A 19668-nucleotide genomic window follows, 5' to 3' on the forward strand; every position below is an offset into this window, starting at 1 on the left:
AGCGCTGCTTATATACACCCAGCATTATCAACAATATTAAGGTCAAACTATTCTATTTCGGTACTACCTCTTGCAGTCACTGATAGCTTGTCCATCTGTCTTTATGTTTACAGGTAAAATTCTATTAAGGTCACACCAGCTACTTTTTTGTACAATATCTGTTGCATAATAACTCTAAATAACTCAGTTCAGTTTTGGCCTTGACATTGTCGCTATAGACAACTAAATACGTTGTTTTTGTAATTACACTAGTTACCTAAGATGCAAAAACAACATAAACTAGCGTTTACAAATTAATAACTTTATTTAACCTAAATACAAGAAAATAGCACATTCTTAAAATTAAAGCAAGAATCACAATTAATGATTTATACAGAACTGCAGGAAATAGAGGTGTATGCCCAAACGGTGACAGCCAAAGTCCTCTATGACAGGCATCTCTTAAATGGTGTGATATGACCGATGATACCAACATTAAAATTAAAATATAACTAAAAATGCTTTTTATTCGTTTACAGATTATAATCATAACAAAAAATAATATAAACAGCAAAATCAGGCTTGTGTTGTGAAATGGTGGTCTGCCAACAATTTGAGTTGCTTCCTGAAAAAGTGGATCAAAAAAATTTAAAATAAACTTATAAATTACAAGATTTTATATAAATAAATTAGTGTTCAGTAATGTCGCCGAAATGTGTATTGATAGTAGGTAGTCCAAACTGGCGAAAAAGTGCGTTTTAGGGGCAGTTTTTGCGGTTTTCAAAAAAAAAAATTCACTACTTCTAGTTGTCCTATAAGAATAAAAATTATATTTCAATAAAGTTTAAGTTTTTATCTGTCGTAATCTGGTATTTTATATCTGTAACACATGTTTGAATGTGTTTTATATTTGTTTGAAAAGTATCAGTTACGTCAACAAAGTTCACCGTTTTGCGAGTACCGATCGACCCCACACTGTTTCATTTAGTTGCGGCTTCGCGACGAAGCATCGTAAAAGCATAATCTTTAATGTCATTTTAAGAGCGAATTCTAGTCTATCGTTTGATGTATAAATTGAAAAAATAACTTGCTTATTTCATTTTAAAAAATCAGTTTTTAAAATTTAAATGACGATATATACACGAAAACAAACTAATTCTGTTTCAATTTTTACACCGAAGTAAAGTTCGCTTTTATAACTACTTTGTGTTGTAAATTCAAGTATTTCTGATTTACCGTCGCGAAGCCGTGCCCTCATCAAGCATATAACCCTCGAGTCAACTTTCAGCCCCGAATTAGTAGCTCGCCGAACGGTTTTAAAGGTTGACGACCGATGATGCTAAACGGATTTTACCCTTGCTAGAGCCTTCAAACAAGTTGTAAGTATCATTTTTAAAGTTTCATTTCCATTTTAATAAATGAATTTTAAGTTTGAATATCAGTTTGGTTTAATTAGTACACGTTATTAATGTAAATTTGAACGCTACTAGTCCACGGTTTTAGCGTGTGAACTACGCTTGTACACAGGGTGTGTTTAGACGTGAAGCTATTTAATTCAGGACATTCTAGGGACTTAAAATATGGATGCACTTAACTATTAGATGCTAGTGTTTACTAATTCTTTAAAATCTATCTAATGGGATTAATGATAGGGTCGTATTACTACAGTTTATCTGGACTATCACGTCAAAATTATGAATCGACAAATTCAAAATGGCCACCAGACAATCCTGGTTACTATGTGGACGAACTCATTTACAGGGAACGAAGGTTAAATACTTATAAAATATTAATGAAACACAAAAGAAATTTATAATTATAATAACTGTACATTTTTATTAATTTATTTAAAACAAAAGACACTAATTTTTAAGGACTAATATGATTAATTTTTTATTTTCTGTTGTGCACTCTGATTCTGATTCCCCTGCTGAATAATGTGAAATGGTCTGCGCCAGTCTCCTTAATAAAATGTACCAGATCAATTTTTAGATGGTAATTTATTCAGATTGTACATGTTGTGACTTAGTTTTAAATGTTATATTAGTTGTAAGTGTAAGTAGTAATAGTAGTATTTCTCATTATTTATTTATTTTATATGCATATAGTAACAATGAAGGACAGTTAAGTTGTCCTATAAGATGTTGAGAACCACAGTATGGCACCTTCATCATTGGATATCTCAACCATTTTGGCACAAACAACGAATATTTCATTCAATAGAATTAATATTAAAAATATACTATCAAGTATACATTACTTTTAACAAAAAGGTGTTTTCAGGCTTTTTCATATGTTTCCAGTTATAGTCATAGGACAAATAGTAGGCCTACACAATAGGCTAGTAGTAAATTTAAATATATTTTATTAATCACTAAATAAATTATTTATTCCATAGCTGGAGACATTTATGGTGGCCTATCCAGAAGTTTCCTTACAAGGGAAGGGAAGAAGGCCAAGCCCCCCCCCCTACAGTTCCCAAAACATATCACTTGCTCTTGATGCTCCACAAGATCAAGGTTGAGGGAAACAAGACATACAAAGATGTGGAGTTGTGGTTTTAAAAACTGTTCCCCCAAAGCAGTTATCAACCCGATAGGTTTGAATGTAGCATCAACTGCTGCATCACTTGTAGGCATCACGTCTTTATTAGATTACATTATATTACTCCACTAAATTTTGATTCTGTTTCTCCTGCACTAGATAACTGTGGCATTTTTTAAAAAATAATATTTTAACTCATGTGATTTTTGAAAATAATGAACACATTCTTCCTGTTAATGTTACCAACACAATAGTTTTAGAGTTATTCTACGTCCAAAGCAAAAAAAAAAAATGAATTTTTTTTTTTTTAATGAAAATAAAAGTGACCAAAACGCATTTTTGTCATTTTCAATTATTTTTTTACCTTAGAAAGACTCACTTTCTGAAAGAAATTGGGCATATATATTACAAACTTTGCAGTAACTTTACCAATTTCTACACTTCTATGTTATTTAGTTTAGAAAATATGGGTTCTCAAAAATGGCACTTTTTGAAAATCAGTTTTTTACCAAATTTTGCTTTTTTAAAAATCGCATAACTTTTTTATTTATTGAGATATTTTTATAAAATTTGCGGCATAGAGCTTACAATTAAAAGTTTTTTCATGACATACTCACTCCATAAGTCTGCAATCAATAGTTAATTTCAGTTTGGACTACCTATTGATAGATGTGACAATGTAGGCATTACAAGAGGCGTAGTGGGGGGAGGGGGGGGGGGTAGGAGGGTGCGGATCGCACTGGGTGACACCAATTAGGGGTGACACCAAGGCAAAAATACTTTTACCATTGTCCGCCCTCTACCCCGAACATTTCAAGTAGCCCTACCCCACTTGGGAGAGAAAAAAGTCTGAAAGAAACACTGGTCACATTTATAGATCATACAGACTAAAGGTAGAGCCTAATTTTATAATGTAGACCCGTTGGCCTTAGACGTTGTACCAGAGGGGGCGGGGGGCTTTGTCCCTACCCGAAAACACTGGTTTTGTTTTGAAAATTTGTTTCCCAATTTAATAAAATAAAATTGGGGTGGGCCGATGCAACGCATACAAAAGGGACGTTCTACCGGCAACCGTACACAACCGTTATCAAACAAAACAATCTGGGTTACAAATTGGCAAGAGAGAATCCACATGGGACTAAGCTTTACATACAAGAGGATTCAATAAAAATTATACTTTTTTACCTTTAAGTCCAAGGTCCTTGCGACCAAAAAATGGTCTATGTCAACAGATGCTGCTAACAAGGAACACCAAATACACTGCAAGCATATTTTACATTTGGTAAACATCTCTGAACCAACACTTACTATTGTCCAAATTAGTCCACCAACAACAGCATGAGTACAACTGTCAAGCAACGCACATATAAAATGTTTATTTTCAACCTGATCCATGTTTGAAATAGTTATTATAATATTATCACCAAACGTACACACTAAAATTATAATGATAAACAGCACACTTGTGGCTACAGGGTTAGGAAAGCATTGTATAATAAGTTCAGTCCACATTGTTTCGGAAATCTGCAATAAATGTTATTTAAATGCATTTTAAGATTTACATGATAGAATTATATAATTAATTACACTAGCTCTATTTTGTACTATGATATACTATAATTTAGCCTATACTAAAAATAATGTTACGCAATTTTAAACGATTTTTACCAACCACCCTCACACTCCCTCCCTCTTGTCAGAAAAATCAAGCTGACATCTCCCTCTTCTGACATCCTCCTCATTAACCTTTCAAGCAAGTGGAGTCTGTTAAACACACCTTAAATTAGATGGGGTACTAGCAAATAATTTGCTGAGGAATTTCTATTGCCAATTTGTGCGGTTCTCTTTCATTCTTAAGGGGGGGGGGGTGAATATTCGACCACTTGCAAAAAAGTGCGTGAGTGAGTATTGCGCAAGCAGAAAAATGCGGACACAGAATAATGCGTAGCTAGGAAATTGCGCAAACAGAAAAATGCGCAATTACAAAATTGTACACAAAGAAAATGCACAAATGCACGTCCGTCGGTCAGTCAGGCAGTAATTCGTTTTACAGATACGTCTGTCTATTTTTCTCTCTTTAAGGTATTTATAATTTCTCAAACAATGTTACTTTTACTGGACGGATTTATTTCAAACTTGTCAAGAGGGCAACAACAAAATGAAAATGGCTTAATTAGATGTTTAATAATTTTTTGATAAATTAATCAATGTTTCCTTGATAAATTACTAATTTTTCGCTCAATAATACACGTTCATTTTGGTATGTAATTCTTTGTTCTACTCAATTAAATTATTTTTTTTAATTTAAGTTGTTTTTTTTTAAGCAATAAAATATTCATTTATATTGCATGCTTTCCCTGAACGTGTCATCTTTCTTACTGGGTTAAACGAATGTACTAAAAAGTTTAGGGGAAATCACTCCCGATCACTTCACTTAAGGCGACATAAAAATAATTTTAAAAAATAAGAACTTAAGTATGACAATATTTCCAAAATTTAAGTTTTTTTTTTAAATCAATGTTAAAGAAGTTGCAAATCCAGAGGACTTAAACATAAATTTGAGAATTTAAGGCTACATTTCAACTTTATTTTCATGAAACCTAAGTTTAAACATTGTTTAACTTTCACTTTCATAACACAAACATGTGTAACACATGGTTACTAGCCAAGGGGGGATAAGTAATAAAGTTGTAATTCATTGGGTTGCGGCCCTGTAGGACCGCACCCCTGTTGATGTAGTTTTTTTGCATGTTCCTTGGTGAGCGATTTTACCTATGGGTAGTTCGTGCCTAGCCGTGTCAGTCAGACCCAAAGCTGCTGTCTGTGCACACGGAGGGTGACGGTACCTAGAGGTATTGTTCCTGCTAATGCCGCATGTTGCGCACTAGTTAGGTGTTGACTATTTATTTAAGTAGTTTTTATTGTGCTACTTATTGCTACTTATTGGCAGTAACATATTTTATTGCACCAGTGTATTTTTGTAGCCTACACATGGTATTGCCAGTGATAACCTTTTGTTTACATTTGTTTTAGGGATATAATTCATTATTCATCTATAAGTCGTGGTCTACTGTTTTCTACACTGTTTACTACTGTTCTTCTACATCGCCGTTTATGGCTTGATGTAATGCCGATAAAGCCAGTAGTTGACAACAGCGTCGTTTCAGTGCATTCTAAATCTCAGGGTCAGCCCGTCTTAACCACAACACCTCAGTGGGTTAAAAACATCCCCACTGAGTGAGTGTTACACATGATTGGCTCTACTATATCTACACGAACTCCATGATAGATATTCTGAAAGAGTGTCCATTCGTAGTTAACTACAAATACTAAAATAGCCTTCTGAGGGCTATTTGTAGTGAGCTACTAATAATAGCCTAAAATATATGCTGAATACGTTTAGCGTTGTAAATTCGGCCGAAGCTTATAGTAATGTGGGAGAGAGGGAATTAATGAATGTCTTTAAATACGAGTAGGACTATATTTTCGTATGTTTTAATAAAATATTACAGATAACTGAATAATAGATCACGATTTATGGCTAAATCAATTTCAATCTCCTGAAATGAATTATTAACAATACTGTTCGAAATAGTAAATGTGTCATTAAACACAGGTAGTCCAAACTGAAATTAACAATTGATTGCAGACTTCTGGAGTGAGTAATTTCTAAGATAAAAAAATAATTGAAAATGACAAAAATGCGTTTTGGTCACTTTTATTTTCATACAAAAAAAAAATATTCAATTTTTTGTTGTTGCTTTGGACATGAATAATTCTAAAACTATTGTGTTGGTAACATTAACAGGAAGAATGTGTTCATTATTTTCAAAAAATCACATGAATTAAAATATTATTTTAAAAAAATGCCACAGTTATCTAGTGCAGGAGAAACAGAATAAAAAATTAGTTGAGTAATGTAATGTAATGTAGTCTAATAAAAACGTGATGCCTACAAGTGATGCAGCAGTTGATGCTACAATCAAACCTATCAGGTAGATAACTGCTTTGGAGGAACAGTTTTAAAACTAAAACGCCACATCTTTGTACGTCTTGTTTCCCTCAACCTTGATGTTGTGGAGCGTCAAGAGTAAGTGATATGTTTTGGGAAACATGAAAAAGCCTGAAAACACATTTTTTTGTTAAAAGTAATGTATACTTGATAGTATATTTTTAATAGTAATTCTACTGAATGAAATATTCGTTGAATGTGCCACACTGGTTGAGATATCCAATGATGAAGATGCCATACTGTGGTTCTCAACATCCTATAGGACAACTTAACTGTCCTATAAAAAAAAAATAATGAGAAATACTACTAGTACTACTTACTCTTACAAATAATATATTATACGAGCCGACCCGCGGTGAATCATACGCCGCTATTTAGTTTTTTTTATTTTAAACTTTTCAGTAATTCATAATTTGAATGCTGCCACTGATAATATTTGCTGTAAAACACTAAAACCCTCCTTTCCCCCAACCCCCCCCCCCCCGTGAAACCAGCCCCCCCCCCCCCCCTTAGTTACCTCCCCTAAGTTTAAAATCGTTTCAAACTAAATTATCTGCCCCTAATAGCCGTCACTAAACCCGGCTCTACGATTGTAAACATTTAGCGTGAACCACAGCTCATCAGACTATGTGGGGGTGAGGGTGGTAGGATATGCCTAGAGAGGAAGAGAGGGGGCTGCTAGGAGGCGCGCTAAGAGCTTGGTGTTTTCTATGGTCTCCAAGAAGAGAATTATATATATAGATAACATTTAAAACTAAGTCACAACATGTACAATCTTAAAAAATTACACCACCATCTAAAAACTGATTTGGTACATTTTATTAACGAGACTAGCGCGGACCATTTCACATTATTCAGCATGGGAATCAGAATCAGAGTGAACAACAGAAAAAAAAAAAAAAATAATTACATTAGTCCTTAAAATTTTGTGTCTTTAGCTTTTAAAAAATTGATAAAAATGTATTTACAAAAATAGTTATTATAATTATAAATTTCTTTTGAGTTTCATTAGTATTTTGTAAGTATTTAACCTTCGTTCCTTGTAAATAATTGCGTTCGTCCAGAAAGTAACCAGGATTGTCTGGTGGCCATTTTGAATTTGTCGATTCATAATTTTGACGTGATAGTCCAGATAAACTTTAGTAATACGACCCTATCATTAATCCCATTCGTTAGATTTTAAAGAATTAGTAAACACTAGCATCTAATAGTTAAGTGCATCCATATTTTAAATCCATAGAATGTCCTGAATTAAATAGCTTCCCGTCTAAACACATTATGTGTGCAATCGTAGTTCACACGCTAAATTTACATTAATAACGTGTACTAATTAAACCAAATTGACATTCAAACTTAAAATTCATTTATTAAAATGGAAATGAAACTTTAAAAATGGTACTTACAACTTGTTTGAAGGCTCTAGCAAGTGTAAAATCCGTTTAGCATCGTCGGTCGTCAACCTTTAAAACCGTTCGGCGAGCTACTCACTCGGGGTTGAAAGTCGGCTCGAGGTCTATATGTTTATCGAGGGCACGGCTTCGCGACCGTAAATCAGAAATACTTGAATTTACAACACAAAGTAGTTATAAAAGTGAACTTTACATCGGTGTAAAAATTGAAACAGAATTAGTTTGTTTTCGTGTATATATCGTCAGTTAAAGTTTAAAAACTGATTTTTTAAAAATAAAATAAACAAGTTATTTTTTTTTCAATTTATACATCAAACAATAGCCTAGAATTCGCTTAGATTATGCTTCTAAGATGCTTCGTCGCGAAGCCGCGACCAAATATGACAGTGTGGGGTCGATCGGTACTCGCAAAACGGTGAAATTTGTTGACGTAACTGATACTTTTGAAACAAATATAAAACACATTCAAACATGTGTTACAGATATAAAAATACCAGAATACGACAGATAAAGACTTAAACTTTATTGACATATAATTTTTATTCTTATAGGACAACTAGAAGTAGTGACCTTTTATTTTTGAAAACCGCAAAAACTGACCCCAAAACGCACTTTTTCGCCAGTTTGGACTACCTTTGATCTGTATTTAAATTTAACTTTGATTATATTGTTTATTTATATAGGCCTACAGAGCATTTTTTTAATTCTTCCCTATGAAAAACTGAATTTACTGACGAACAACATCATCACTTCTAGAAGTATTGTGAGATGCAACGTGTATCCAATTATAAAATCCCGTTTGTAGTACTAATGTTTATTTAAACATTACTACACAGTTTGAGTTTTTTTCTTATTGTTTGGATGTTTGCTATATTCATTTTAGGTTTTTAGTGTTTGATTTATTTAAATAGTAACTCAATCGTAAATTATATCAGTTTTTTTTTACTTCTCCTTACCTAAGTTGAACCCTAATCATCATATTTTCGTTGTCAACGTTAACATAGAGTATTTATATAACTCTGTCAACATAGAGTATTTTAATTAATTTCTATTACACTTTATTACAACAGTTTTCTAAAATGCGAAAACAGCCCCCATAGTTCCTAAAACATATTGCTTACTCTTGACGCTCCTCCAGAAACAAGCTGTACAAAAATATATAGTTGTGGATTAAAAAACTGTTACCCCATAGCAATTAATTATTATCAACCCGATTGGTTTGTAAAAAACTAAAGCATGTGGCAACAACTGTTATATCACTTATATCACTAAATTTAGATTTTTTTTCTCCTGCACTAGATAAATGGAACATTTAAATTCATGTGATTTTTAAAAGTATGAAAACAATCTTCCTGTTAATATAGGGCTGTTAAGTAGGTCACCAACCAGTTCTACGGCTCAATAAAGCCTGCATGAGCCATAGAACTGGTTGGTGACCTACTTACCAGCCCTATTACTAACCCAATAGTTTTAGAGTTATTCTGCGTCAAAAGCAATATATATATATATATATATATATATATATATATATATATATATATATATATATATATATATATATATATATATATATATATATATATATATATATATATAAATATATATATATATAAATATATATATATATATATAAATATATATATATATATAAATATATATTTATATATATATATATATATATATATATATATATATATATATATATATATATATATATATATATATATATATATATATATATATATATATTGTATTTTTTAAAATTTACTTTTTTGGAACGAAAATAAAAACGACCAAAAAGCACTCATGTAAATTTCAATATTTTTTTTTTTTTTTTAGATGACTGAAAAAAATTGGTCATGTATATTACAAACTTTGCAGTTACTTTACCGATTTTCACACTTTTATGTAATTTTTGTAGAAAATATTGATTCTCAAACGGCACTTTTTAAAAATAATTTTTTTTTTGTTTTACCAAATTTTGCTTTTTTAAAAACCGCATAACTTTTTTATTTATTGGGATATTTTTTATAAAATTTGTGTACAATCGAAAGTTCTTTTAGGAAAAAACTCACTACAGAAGTCTGCAATCAATAGTTAATTTCAGTTTAGACCACCTACGTAAAAACTGTAATTCCATTTCGCGAAACTGCGCAAAAATGTAGTAATGTTCCATCTTTTGAGGACTTTTTTCTTGGACTTAAATTGAAATATGATGTTGACTGTTGGGCTTAATACACAGCTCTTAATTTTCGAATGACAGTTTTAATATATCAAGATTTAGAACTTTAATGTACTTAATATACGTGTCATCTTATCGTTGATTGTGCTTTTTATAAAGTGCGGAGCACCTTCAAAATCGGACGCCCTATCATGTTGTTACCAATCGCATCTTAATGACTGCTTCTTCTGGAGCTTAATGGGTAGTCTAGTTTTATACAGTGGTAGCTTAATGCATTTTTAAAGGGCTGAAAGTCTCAAGACAGCAAGCTTGCGGAAATAACCATGTACGTTTAAATGTACGAGTGGGGGCGAGAGGAGTTGGGGTGGGGGAGGGGGGTGAGGGGCTATTTAATAGAACAGCAATATGAGCAATCAAATAAAACGTCATTTAAGTTTTAAAAAGGTAGTGCTGGTTGGTTGTTTTTTTCTATAAAATTAGCCTAACGGGCGGAGGTACCGGTACATGACGTCAAGCACGTGCGTGAACTTGGGAACGATGTGCTAAATTGAATATGAAACTGTGGGGTTCAAGAAATGCGACGCGGCATGCTTTTTACATTTCTTGAGCCTTCTCAATTTTTCTATCGTCCCCACTGACTAAATCTGATTGTGAATCATATGAGTCGAGTGTGCGTCTTGACCTCCGCCGAATCCCTGAGACTGACTCACCGAACTACTGGGTTCGATCGAATCCAGGTTAAGAACACCTGTATTAGTAGTACGGAGGGTAGATATATATCAAATTAAACGTTTTTAGATCTATTCGTTAGTCAAAATGCGTAAAGTCTCAAAACGGTACTACTTGATTTGAACTTGGGGACGATAATATGTTAAGTTGGAGATGAAATTGTGGGGTAAAAAAACATGACGCATACGTTTAATATTTCTTTTAAAAAACAAATATCGAACAGGTAATCTATTTTAGAGGGAGTGGAACTTTGAGACCTAATTATATGTTGAATGGCTTTTTATAAAGATTAGTGGTGGGGAGGGGTAAAAATCGACCATAGAGATGCAAAAAAAAAAACGAATGAAAGCTGGAAGCAAACGAAGCAGTTACGGAAAAATATGTAGTATTTAAATAATAAAGCATGTTTTGATACGTATAAAATTCATAGCTCATAAAAAGTGTTGGCCTAATAATAACAGCCTACCATTAAATAAAATAAACACCTAGGCCTAAATGGATCACAAATGAATGACGCGTCATACTTCTACAGCTGGTCTTTCTCCCCCAACCATCCACATTTTCACCCAAAAAAAACCTGACCCGTCTCAAAATCCCATCGCTGAGTTCTACTCAACATCTCCTCACCACACGTCACAATTTATAAATTGTTCAGTAATGGTGCACGCTGTCATAACTATCTTAACCTTATAAGAGCGACATCATCTACGGGCGATCTAATATTGATTTGGTTACTGCAAAAAAAGTGTTCAAAAGCTCGACCACCAAACAATTGTTGTCTTGGATGCGCACTATTAAGTCTGACTAGATTCATTCATTTCAACTGTATTGAAAAAGAAAAATTGCTATAAACCACAAAATCAACACAACAGACATTCGAATACACAATTTTTCAAGGGAAACAACTGTAATGTTGTTTTTGAAATGTGGATGATGCTTGTATTTACTCATTGTCTCGAACATGGTAGTTTGAAGTTTATTCCATGATATTTTTGATTGGTTTGGTCATGGATTGTGATTTGTTATTCAATTATCCGTTGTATTAATTGTATTATATAAAACTAGGCATACTGCCTAGCTTCGCTTAGGTTTTTAAAAAACATTTGAGAATTTGAATACTTAATTATTTAGTGATGGATTGGGTGTGGAGTGCTTAAATTTAAACATTATGCTAACTTTAGAAAAAATGTTGTTTGTTGTTTAAATTCCGTTCTCAGAGAAATATTGGAAAGTGCGCAATGTATAACTAAAATGGAATTAGAACTACACAGGTTCCATGAACAGTATATCTCATAATTTATGTTACATTGCCTTTTGAAATTAATTTATTTATTTTATTGGGATACGTAACAAAATAACAACTTAATTTTGTACCAAAACAAATGCTATACTTCGTCATTTTCTGTTTCTGTTTAAAATAGTATACAATTATTTGAAAAATTTAAAAACGTTACCTCCCTTGAAAACTGAACGTATGACGTATGTCTTTGTTTACTTTTTTTTTAACAAACAGTTGCTATGCTTATATAACAAATTACGGTATACGAACATATTTAACGACTATAATGGCTGTTTACGAAGGGAATAATTTTTTTTGTTACCTTCCAGGGTTGGTCTACGACGTCACATAATATTAAGGGGATCGTTCGTCAATTTATTTATATATATATCTCATATAGGAGAATTTCACTCACGATCAGCTTTTAGCCCTCGTCGAGGGCTTTGAGTCTGACCAACAGTTTTTCCATACGGCCTAGTCATCTATAGTAGTGTATGCAAAAACTTAGCACGACGTACAGACGTTAAGTTAAGTAACCTAAAAATTGTGTTAAAAATTTCCCGGTTTTTGCCATAAAATACAAAGATTATATAGGGAAATACGACTGGTCAGTTTTGACCCATTTCCCGATTTTTCCACGACATGGCGAATTTTTTGTGAAACTAAAAGGCGTTCTCCTACCACCTCACAAAATTTCAAGCGGGGTCGTCGGAGGAAAAAAAATTTCGTGATAGAGCTCATATAAAGAGAATTTCACTCGCGGTCACTTTTTAGCCCTCGTCGAGTGCTTTAAGTGAAACCGACTGGTCTGTCCTACGGCGAAGCCATTTACCTATAAGCATGCCAAAAATTAGCCAGATGTAAAGAGGGTAAGTGCCCTAAAATCCGTTTTGAAATTACCCTCTGTTTGTCCCATAAAATACAAAGATTATATAGGGAAATACAACTGGTCAGTTTGACCCCTTTACGTAGTTTTCCCAGATATGCCGAGTTTTTTGTGACACCCCAAGGCGTTCTCCTACCACCTCACAAAATATCAAGGGGGGGGGGCGTCGGAGGAATTTTTTTTTCGTAATATAGCCCATATAAGGCGCCGGTCAGTCGAGGTCAGTTTTGACCCCTCTTCGTAGACTTTTTGCCAAACCGTCACCGGCCCTCGTGTTCTAACGCCCCAAGGCACCATCGTGCCAAATTTGACGCGCCTGCGGCGCCGGGAAGTGCCCTATGGGGCACTTGACCACTTTGCTTTATATTTATAGATATCTGGTAAAACCTTAGTTTAGCGTCGTAAATTCCAACGAAGCTGGTAATGTGCGGTGGAGGCAGAGCCGGCGTTAGGGTACGCGGGGCCTAGGGCCAACCATCCGCGCGGGGCCTTATATTTTTCCATTGGTGTCTAAAACATGCACAGAGAGGCGGTTTTTTTTTCTTCTCAACGCGAATTAATATTTATAACGATATATATGGTATTTTTAAGCTGCTTATCAATGTCGTATATTAGTTTTAACATAAAGACACTGATTAAAAAATAACTAGCTGCATCCCGTGCTCCGCCACGGTAAATCTTTTTTAAATGTACCAACTTGGGAACAGGACAAAACTAAACACAACACAAACGAACGCAAAAAAAAAACACAAACGAAAAAACAAACACAACACTCATAACATAAACACAATTTAAATGCAATCATAAAGGCATATTGCTCACAGTCTAGTCCGTAGCGCCAAATCGCGCCCTTTCCGGTGATTTGCACCCCCCTCAAACTTTCGATTTGCACCCCTGTCCGTCCCCCCCCCCCCCCCGCCCTAAAAACTTTCGATTTCCACCACCCCCCCCCCCTCGCAAATTTTTTCCAACCCACTTTGGCGCCCCCTAAGGTTGGCACCCGGGGACATATGCCCCCCCCCCCTCGCTACGCCTCTCCTATAAAACCCCTAGCTTGTCCGCAAACCGAAAGATAGAATAATAATTAGTAAACAGAATAAATAATAGGCAGTATTTAAAAAATCCGTGTTTTACCTACAATATTTCACTTTATCCATTCACGCATTTTTTCCCAGTACTTTAAATTTTAAAAATTTACAATAGAGTTTCATAACTAAAACCATTGCGCACCGAATGAACGTGATGACGCGTCTATAATAGTGCTTAATAGTTGATTAAAAATTATAAGTAGTAAACATTACATTCAGTGAATAAAATAAATAAAAAATAGCCTTTTATCAATCAATGCTAATTATAATATTCCAACAATAATGTACTCTTACACGTCTGCATAATTTGCATTCACATTTTGCTAATTATATTATTCCAACAATTATTCCGTCTTGCAGATTTTGCATTCACATTTTTAGCGTGAGTTCAATTTATTTTTAAAATACCTCCCTTGGCAAAATTACTAAACAGTTTAATTAGATTTTTCTAACCTACAGCTATTATGTTATTAAAATGTATCCACTTTCTCTAGGAATATTAACGAAAACGATATTTGACATTGATCCTTTTAATATGTTTTAGCAATGTGCATGTATTTAATATTCTCTTTACGTTATGCAAAATTGTACAAACAGTGGAAATTATAAAATAGCTCTATGTCGTTATATAAACAAACCCTACTCTAATACTTATAATAAGACACTGCGGTGCACTCAAAAGCACTGCATGGTGCATAGTTTATTTTTATGGTTCCAAAATCTATAGCGATGACGGACGGACAGACACAGCCCGCTTATATTATAGATGTGTTCACTTAGAAGTGCTTTTGAAACGTTGCTTGTTTCTGTTAAAGCTTTTTGTTTGAAAAATAAAAAAATAAAACAGATATAAGTTAGAGACACGCATTAAAGAGACGATGAACATCGGCTTCAAACTTGATTTTTTTACATTAATGTTTATTTATTAAAATCATACCAGTACGTTCACAAACGAAGATCTACTTTTTTTGCCTTTCGTGAGGAAAATTCCTTGATTATATCATCATAGTCCAAGTTGGAGGCAATGTCTTTTTCTATTGACAGAATCGACAGGCCGCATAGCCTGTCTTGGGACATCGTTGATACATGTTCCCAATTACCCGGATCGTATATATCTTTTACGATCATTGGGAATTAATTATTTTCGTCAGAATCATTTTCACTTCATCGGTCAGAATACAATGGGGTATCTCATTACGTGTTTTCCTGATTTTACTTCCCATGTCAGGTCGGGGGCTAATTCGCAACCGCCATCACCAGTCACCTCAGGTCAAAAGCGAGTCGACACTAAGCGAGGTGTGACACTAATGTTTTCGTATCGAATGACGGTCTGTCCCAGGTCATGTAGGGGATAACTCACTAACATCAGCCTTGGCCTCAGTTTATAACAATCAACAATTTCGGCCATTTTTTTTTTCAAATTCAATACAGCAAAGATTATTTAAGTTTACAAACTAATTCAGACAACAATGGCGGTGCTGAAGCGCGGGGGCCCCTTCAAGCGCGGGGCCTGGGGCGGCCGCCCCGTTTTCCACCCCCTAACGCCGGCACTGGGTGGAGGTAACTAATACAATTTTTTTTTCATTTGGCGATATTTATGACACATTTTACATAATATAACAGATAATTGAATAACAAATCACAATCCATGACCAAACCAGTTTAAAATTTTCCTGGAATAAACTTTTAACTACCCTGTTCGTGATAACAATAAGCTAATACAAGCAGCGGTCATGTTTCAAAAACAATTATACAGTAGTTTCCCTTGAAATCACTCGTCCATAATTTAAACGTACGTGGTTATTTCTGAAAGCTTGCTGTCATGAGACTTTCGGCCCTTTAAAAATGTTTTAAGCTCCCACCGTATAGAACTAGACTACCCATTAAGCTAAAAAAGAAGCTTGGTGACAAAAGGATGGCCGTCCGATTTTGAAGCTGCTCTGCGCTTTATAAAAAGCAGAATAAACGATAAGATGACACTTATATTAAGTAAATTATAGTTCTGAATCGTGATACATTAAAAGTGATGTTCGAAAATTAAGAGCTGTGTATTAGTATTAGGCCCAACAGTCAACATGTTATTTCAATTTAAGTCCAAGAAAAAAAAAGGCCTCAAAAGATGGAACATTACTACATTTTTGCGCAGTTTCGCGAAATTGAATAAAAGTATTTACGGCATCTTACAAAGCGGGATAGCCTACTGGTGCTCTAAAACGGCCCCGTTTGTATAGTCGGACCCGGGCCCCACGCTGATGGCCGTATTCCTAACGCCCCGCATTAGTCGCTGCTTATTCGTCGACAGGCATTTTTGACGGGTATAATAATGTGTTGAGGCCGTTTTGGCAAACGTCTAAAACTAGCAGGCTTGCAACATTTATGATGATTCGTTTTGAGCAAGGTATACGTATACTAATGCTTATTTATCGTTATTTTGATTGAACATAGTATTATAGAGGTTCTCCATTAATGACCTAGGTATTTTTCCCCGTTTACCTCCTTTCATTAGACCTACACGTCATAAATTGCGGAGGCGCCCGAGTTGACGTCACAAATCTTCACTCACTCCCGTAGCAAATCATATGTGACATCATTTATGGACAGCCCGATATCACTGATTTGGGTGTTTGATATTGACATTTTGACAACACAACAAAGGATAACCAAAATGTGTCTGAAAAGTAGTGACTACGGATAAGAGAACCCGCACTAAGGGGTGGAGTGGCTGATATTTTTAAGTGATGTTTTACGAGGGAGGCTGGTGGATAATACTTTTGTCTCTCTATATAATAAACCGGGAGTGATTCCCCCCCCCCCCCCCGCAACTTTCTCGAATATTCTTATATAACTCGGAATATAGACATGATTTTTTATTATTTAACTTTTTAAAAATAGAATAGAATCTCGTAGAAAAAAGAATTGCGCACCAAGCTTACGCCAAAACAAAATGTGCATAATAGTGCGCAATATTATTAGTACTTTATAAATTTACATGCGGTTTTTTGAGAAATCGGAAATAGCGTAAATTAGTACTTCCGATCAACGGAAATTACTCAAAATTTGACTGAAGGTAGAGAATGTGATCTTTTACTTAATAGTGAAATTTCCTATATCTATCTGAAATAACACTCAAGTTATAGGCTTTTGAAAAATTCAAAGTAGAAAAAGTACTACTTCCGGTTATCGGAAATCGCTCAAAAGTTGATACGGATCTACGATTTTGATAAAATACTTATATATGAAATTTCATCAACCTAGCTGTAACGGTACTCAAGTTATCGTGTTTACACAGACAGACACACACACACACACAGACACACAGAGAGAGAGACACACACACAGACATACCAACAAGATTGTAAAATTATGTTTTTCCGTATCAGTGAGGTGTAAAACGTAGAGATTTTTGCACGATTACAAGACTTTCTCTATACTTCGTACATACGAGAAAGTAAAAATGATGAAAAACATTTATTTTTGTCAGAATTATGGCTAGGGATCTTAGATAAAGGCAGAGTGAAACGTAATTTTTTACATCATGACTTTTTGTGACATTGACAACGAAAATATGATGGAGGTTGGGGTTTAATTAAGGAAAAGAGAAGTAAAAAAACTGTCATAATTTACGATAGAATCACTTATTAAAGAAAAGAAAAACCTGAAATGAAAATAGCGAACATTCAAACAATAAGAAAAAACCCAAACTGTATTGTAAAGATCAAATAAACAGTACAAAAAACGTGATTTTAATAAAAAATTTACATAGATACAAGTTGCATATCACAATACTTCTAGAATTGATGATGTTATTTTTTTTTTAAAATACTTTGTGGGCCAATACAAATACAAGACAATCATATTTAAATACATTTTCATACGAATAGAAATGAAAGGGAAGCTACTCTAAATAATATTTTCTTAAGATGGCTGCTGTTTAACTGTTTTTAATAGCAAATTTCGAACAGTTGATAAAAATTAATTTCAGGGTATTTAAATTGATATAACCATAAATGGTGATCTATTATACAATTATCTATAATATTGTATTATAATATACGAAAATATACTCATATTTAAAGACATATTCATTAATTCACTCTTCCCCACATTACTAGTTAGTTTTGGCCGAATTGAATATTCAATATTCATTAGTTACTTCCACTACACCTTACTAGCTTCGTCGAAATTTACGACGCTAAAGTAATGTTTTACCAAAAAGGTAATCTCATTAATTTACCAGTTTTTAAACAATTGTATTAAAACTTTTCAGTAAATAATCAAGACTAAAGATGTTTTCATAAAATGAAACCAAACTCATTTACTTTAGCAGCCATCTTGTTTTTTTTTCTTTTGGTACAATCATTGCTAGAGATTCAGGGGAAACCACTCATTAAAATGACCGCTTACAAATTAACGCTTTTTATATAGAAAATATCTATAATATTTGACACAGATATATCACAATATACTTCTATTAAAGCTATAACAATGAGGTAACTTTTCGCACATTTCTAGCCTCGGCTGATTTTACGCACCTAAAACGATAGATTACCCATTTTTTGTAACTTTCAAAACATAAAACCTCCTAAAAATGTGAAATCTAATATAGAGATCTATAAAGCTCAATTCTGTATGTAACATGTTTGTAAAAAAAAGTTTGTCGTGGATACTTCGATGGATTTAAGTATTAGATTATTATAGTACTCACTGTCTAAATTTATGAGTAAAAAATTACTATTGAAAGTCTTTAAAAACCATTTTCATTTTATATACTTAGAATAATAATTTTTAATTATGAACATTACATAAAAATTTTAAAAAGTGTAGGGGCCTATCAACGTTTATAAAATTTCTAAAATTGTGTCTGAAATGTATTACACAGTCACTTCCCTTTAAAAAAAATCATTAAATCGTAGGAAGAAAGAATTTACTTTTTATTACTTTGTTTTGGTGTTAAGAAAAAAAATAATTACATAATTAGCGGGGATTGATTAAGTGCAATGTCGTTGGTATTTTTAATACTGCCTTTTATTTATTCCATACACTGAACAAATACTGTTCAATAATTATTTTTTAAAATCAATAACATTTAATAAGCCAGGTCCTACAAATCCTATATGTTTATTTCTTTCCATTTACGGATAAGCTTGGAGTATTATCATTTTGTTCACTAAATTGAAACAGGCGCGTCCGCCGGCGCCCCTGCACGGTTCGATTTGGCACCCTGGGCTATCATGTGAGCGCTATGCTGCATAATTTTGTTTTAAACAGTGCGATAGACTATGGATAAGAATGGTTACTATAGTCTTTAAGTGAATCAAATCCGGGCGTCCCCCGGCACCCCGACAGGGTTCTATTTGGCGCCCAGGGCCTTCCCGTGTACGCTATAGTACCTACGTTCGCCTGAGTTCAAAAGAATATGAATAAGTTAAGTACTATAGTCGTTTACTAAGTTGAATCGTGCGGTTACGTCATGGTGCGTCCTGTGGCGCACAGACAGGGTGCTATTTGGGGCCCCGGGCCTCCCGTGTTCGGTTTGGCGCCTACGTTCGTTAAAGTGAGT

The 19668-nt window shown here is 33.9% G+C and overlaps 1 protein-coding gene across 2 annotated transcripts; it reads right to left on the reverse strand.

Moving 5' to 3' along the window:
• Positions 1-285: 285 nt before the first annotated feature.
• LOC131957142 (transmembrane protein 267) lies at positions 286-18460 on the reverse strand. 2 transcript variants are annotated; one of them, XM_059321868.1, is made up of 3 exons: positions 18428-18460; positions 3709-4047; positions 286-604 (listed from the first exon to the last, which is right to left on the reverse strand). In XM_059321868.1, exons 1-3 carry the CDS (start codon positions 18437-18439, stop codon positions 287-289), a joined length of 669 nt encoding a protein of 222 aa, XP_059177851.1. In that variant the 5' UTR covers positions 18440-18460; the 3' UTR covers position 286. The 2 variants fall into 2 exon arrangements, 1 of the variants encoding a protein (XP_059177851.1); XR_009389027.1 differs by lacking the exon at positions 286-604 and having other exon boundaries at positions 3913-4047; positions 18343-18460.
• Between the last annotated feature and the right edge of the window lie 1208 nt (positions 18461-19668).

This window comes from Physella acuta, unplaced genomic scaffold (genome assembly GCF_028476545.2).
Source record: "Physella acuta isolate Inbredline_101_S28 unplaced genomic scaffold, ASM2847654v3 ptg001213l, whole genome shotgun sequence".
NCBI lineage: Eukaryota > Metazoa > Mollusca > Gastropoda > Physidae > Physella > Physella acuta.

Excerpts from the sequence above, each read along its gene's own strand:
- LOC131957142 (XM_059321868.1), bottom strand. Across the intron at positions 605-3,708 it reads CAAGGACCTTGGACTTAAAG|GAAGCAACTCAAATTGTTGG; the intron begins GTAAAAAAGTAT and ends CCACTTTTTCAG.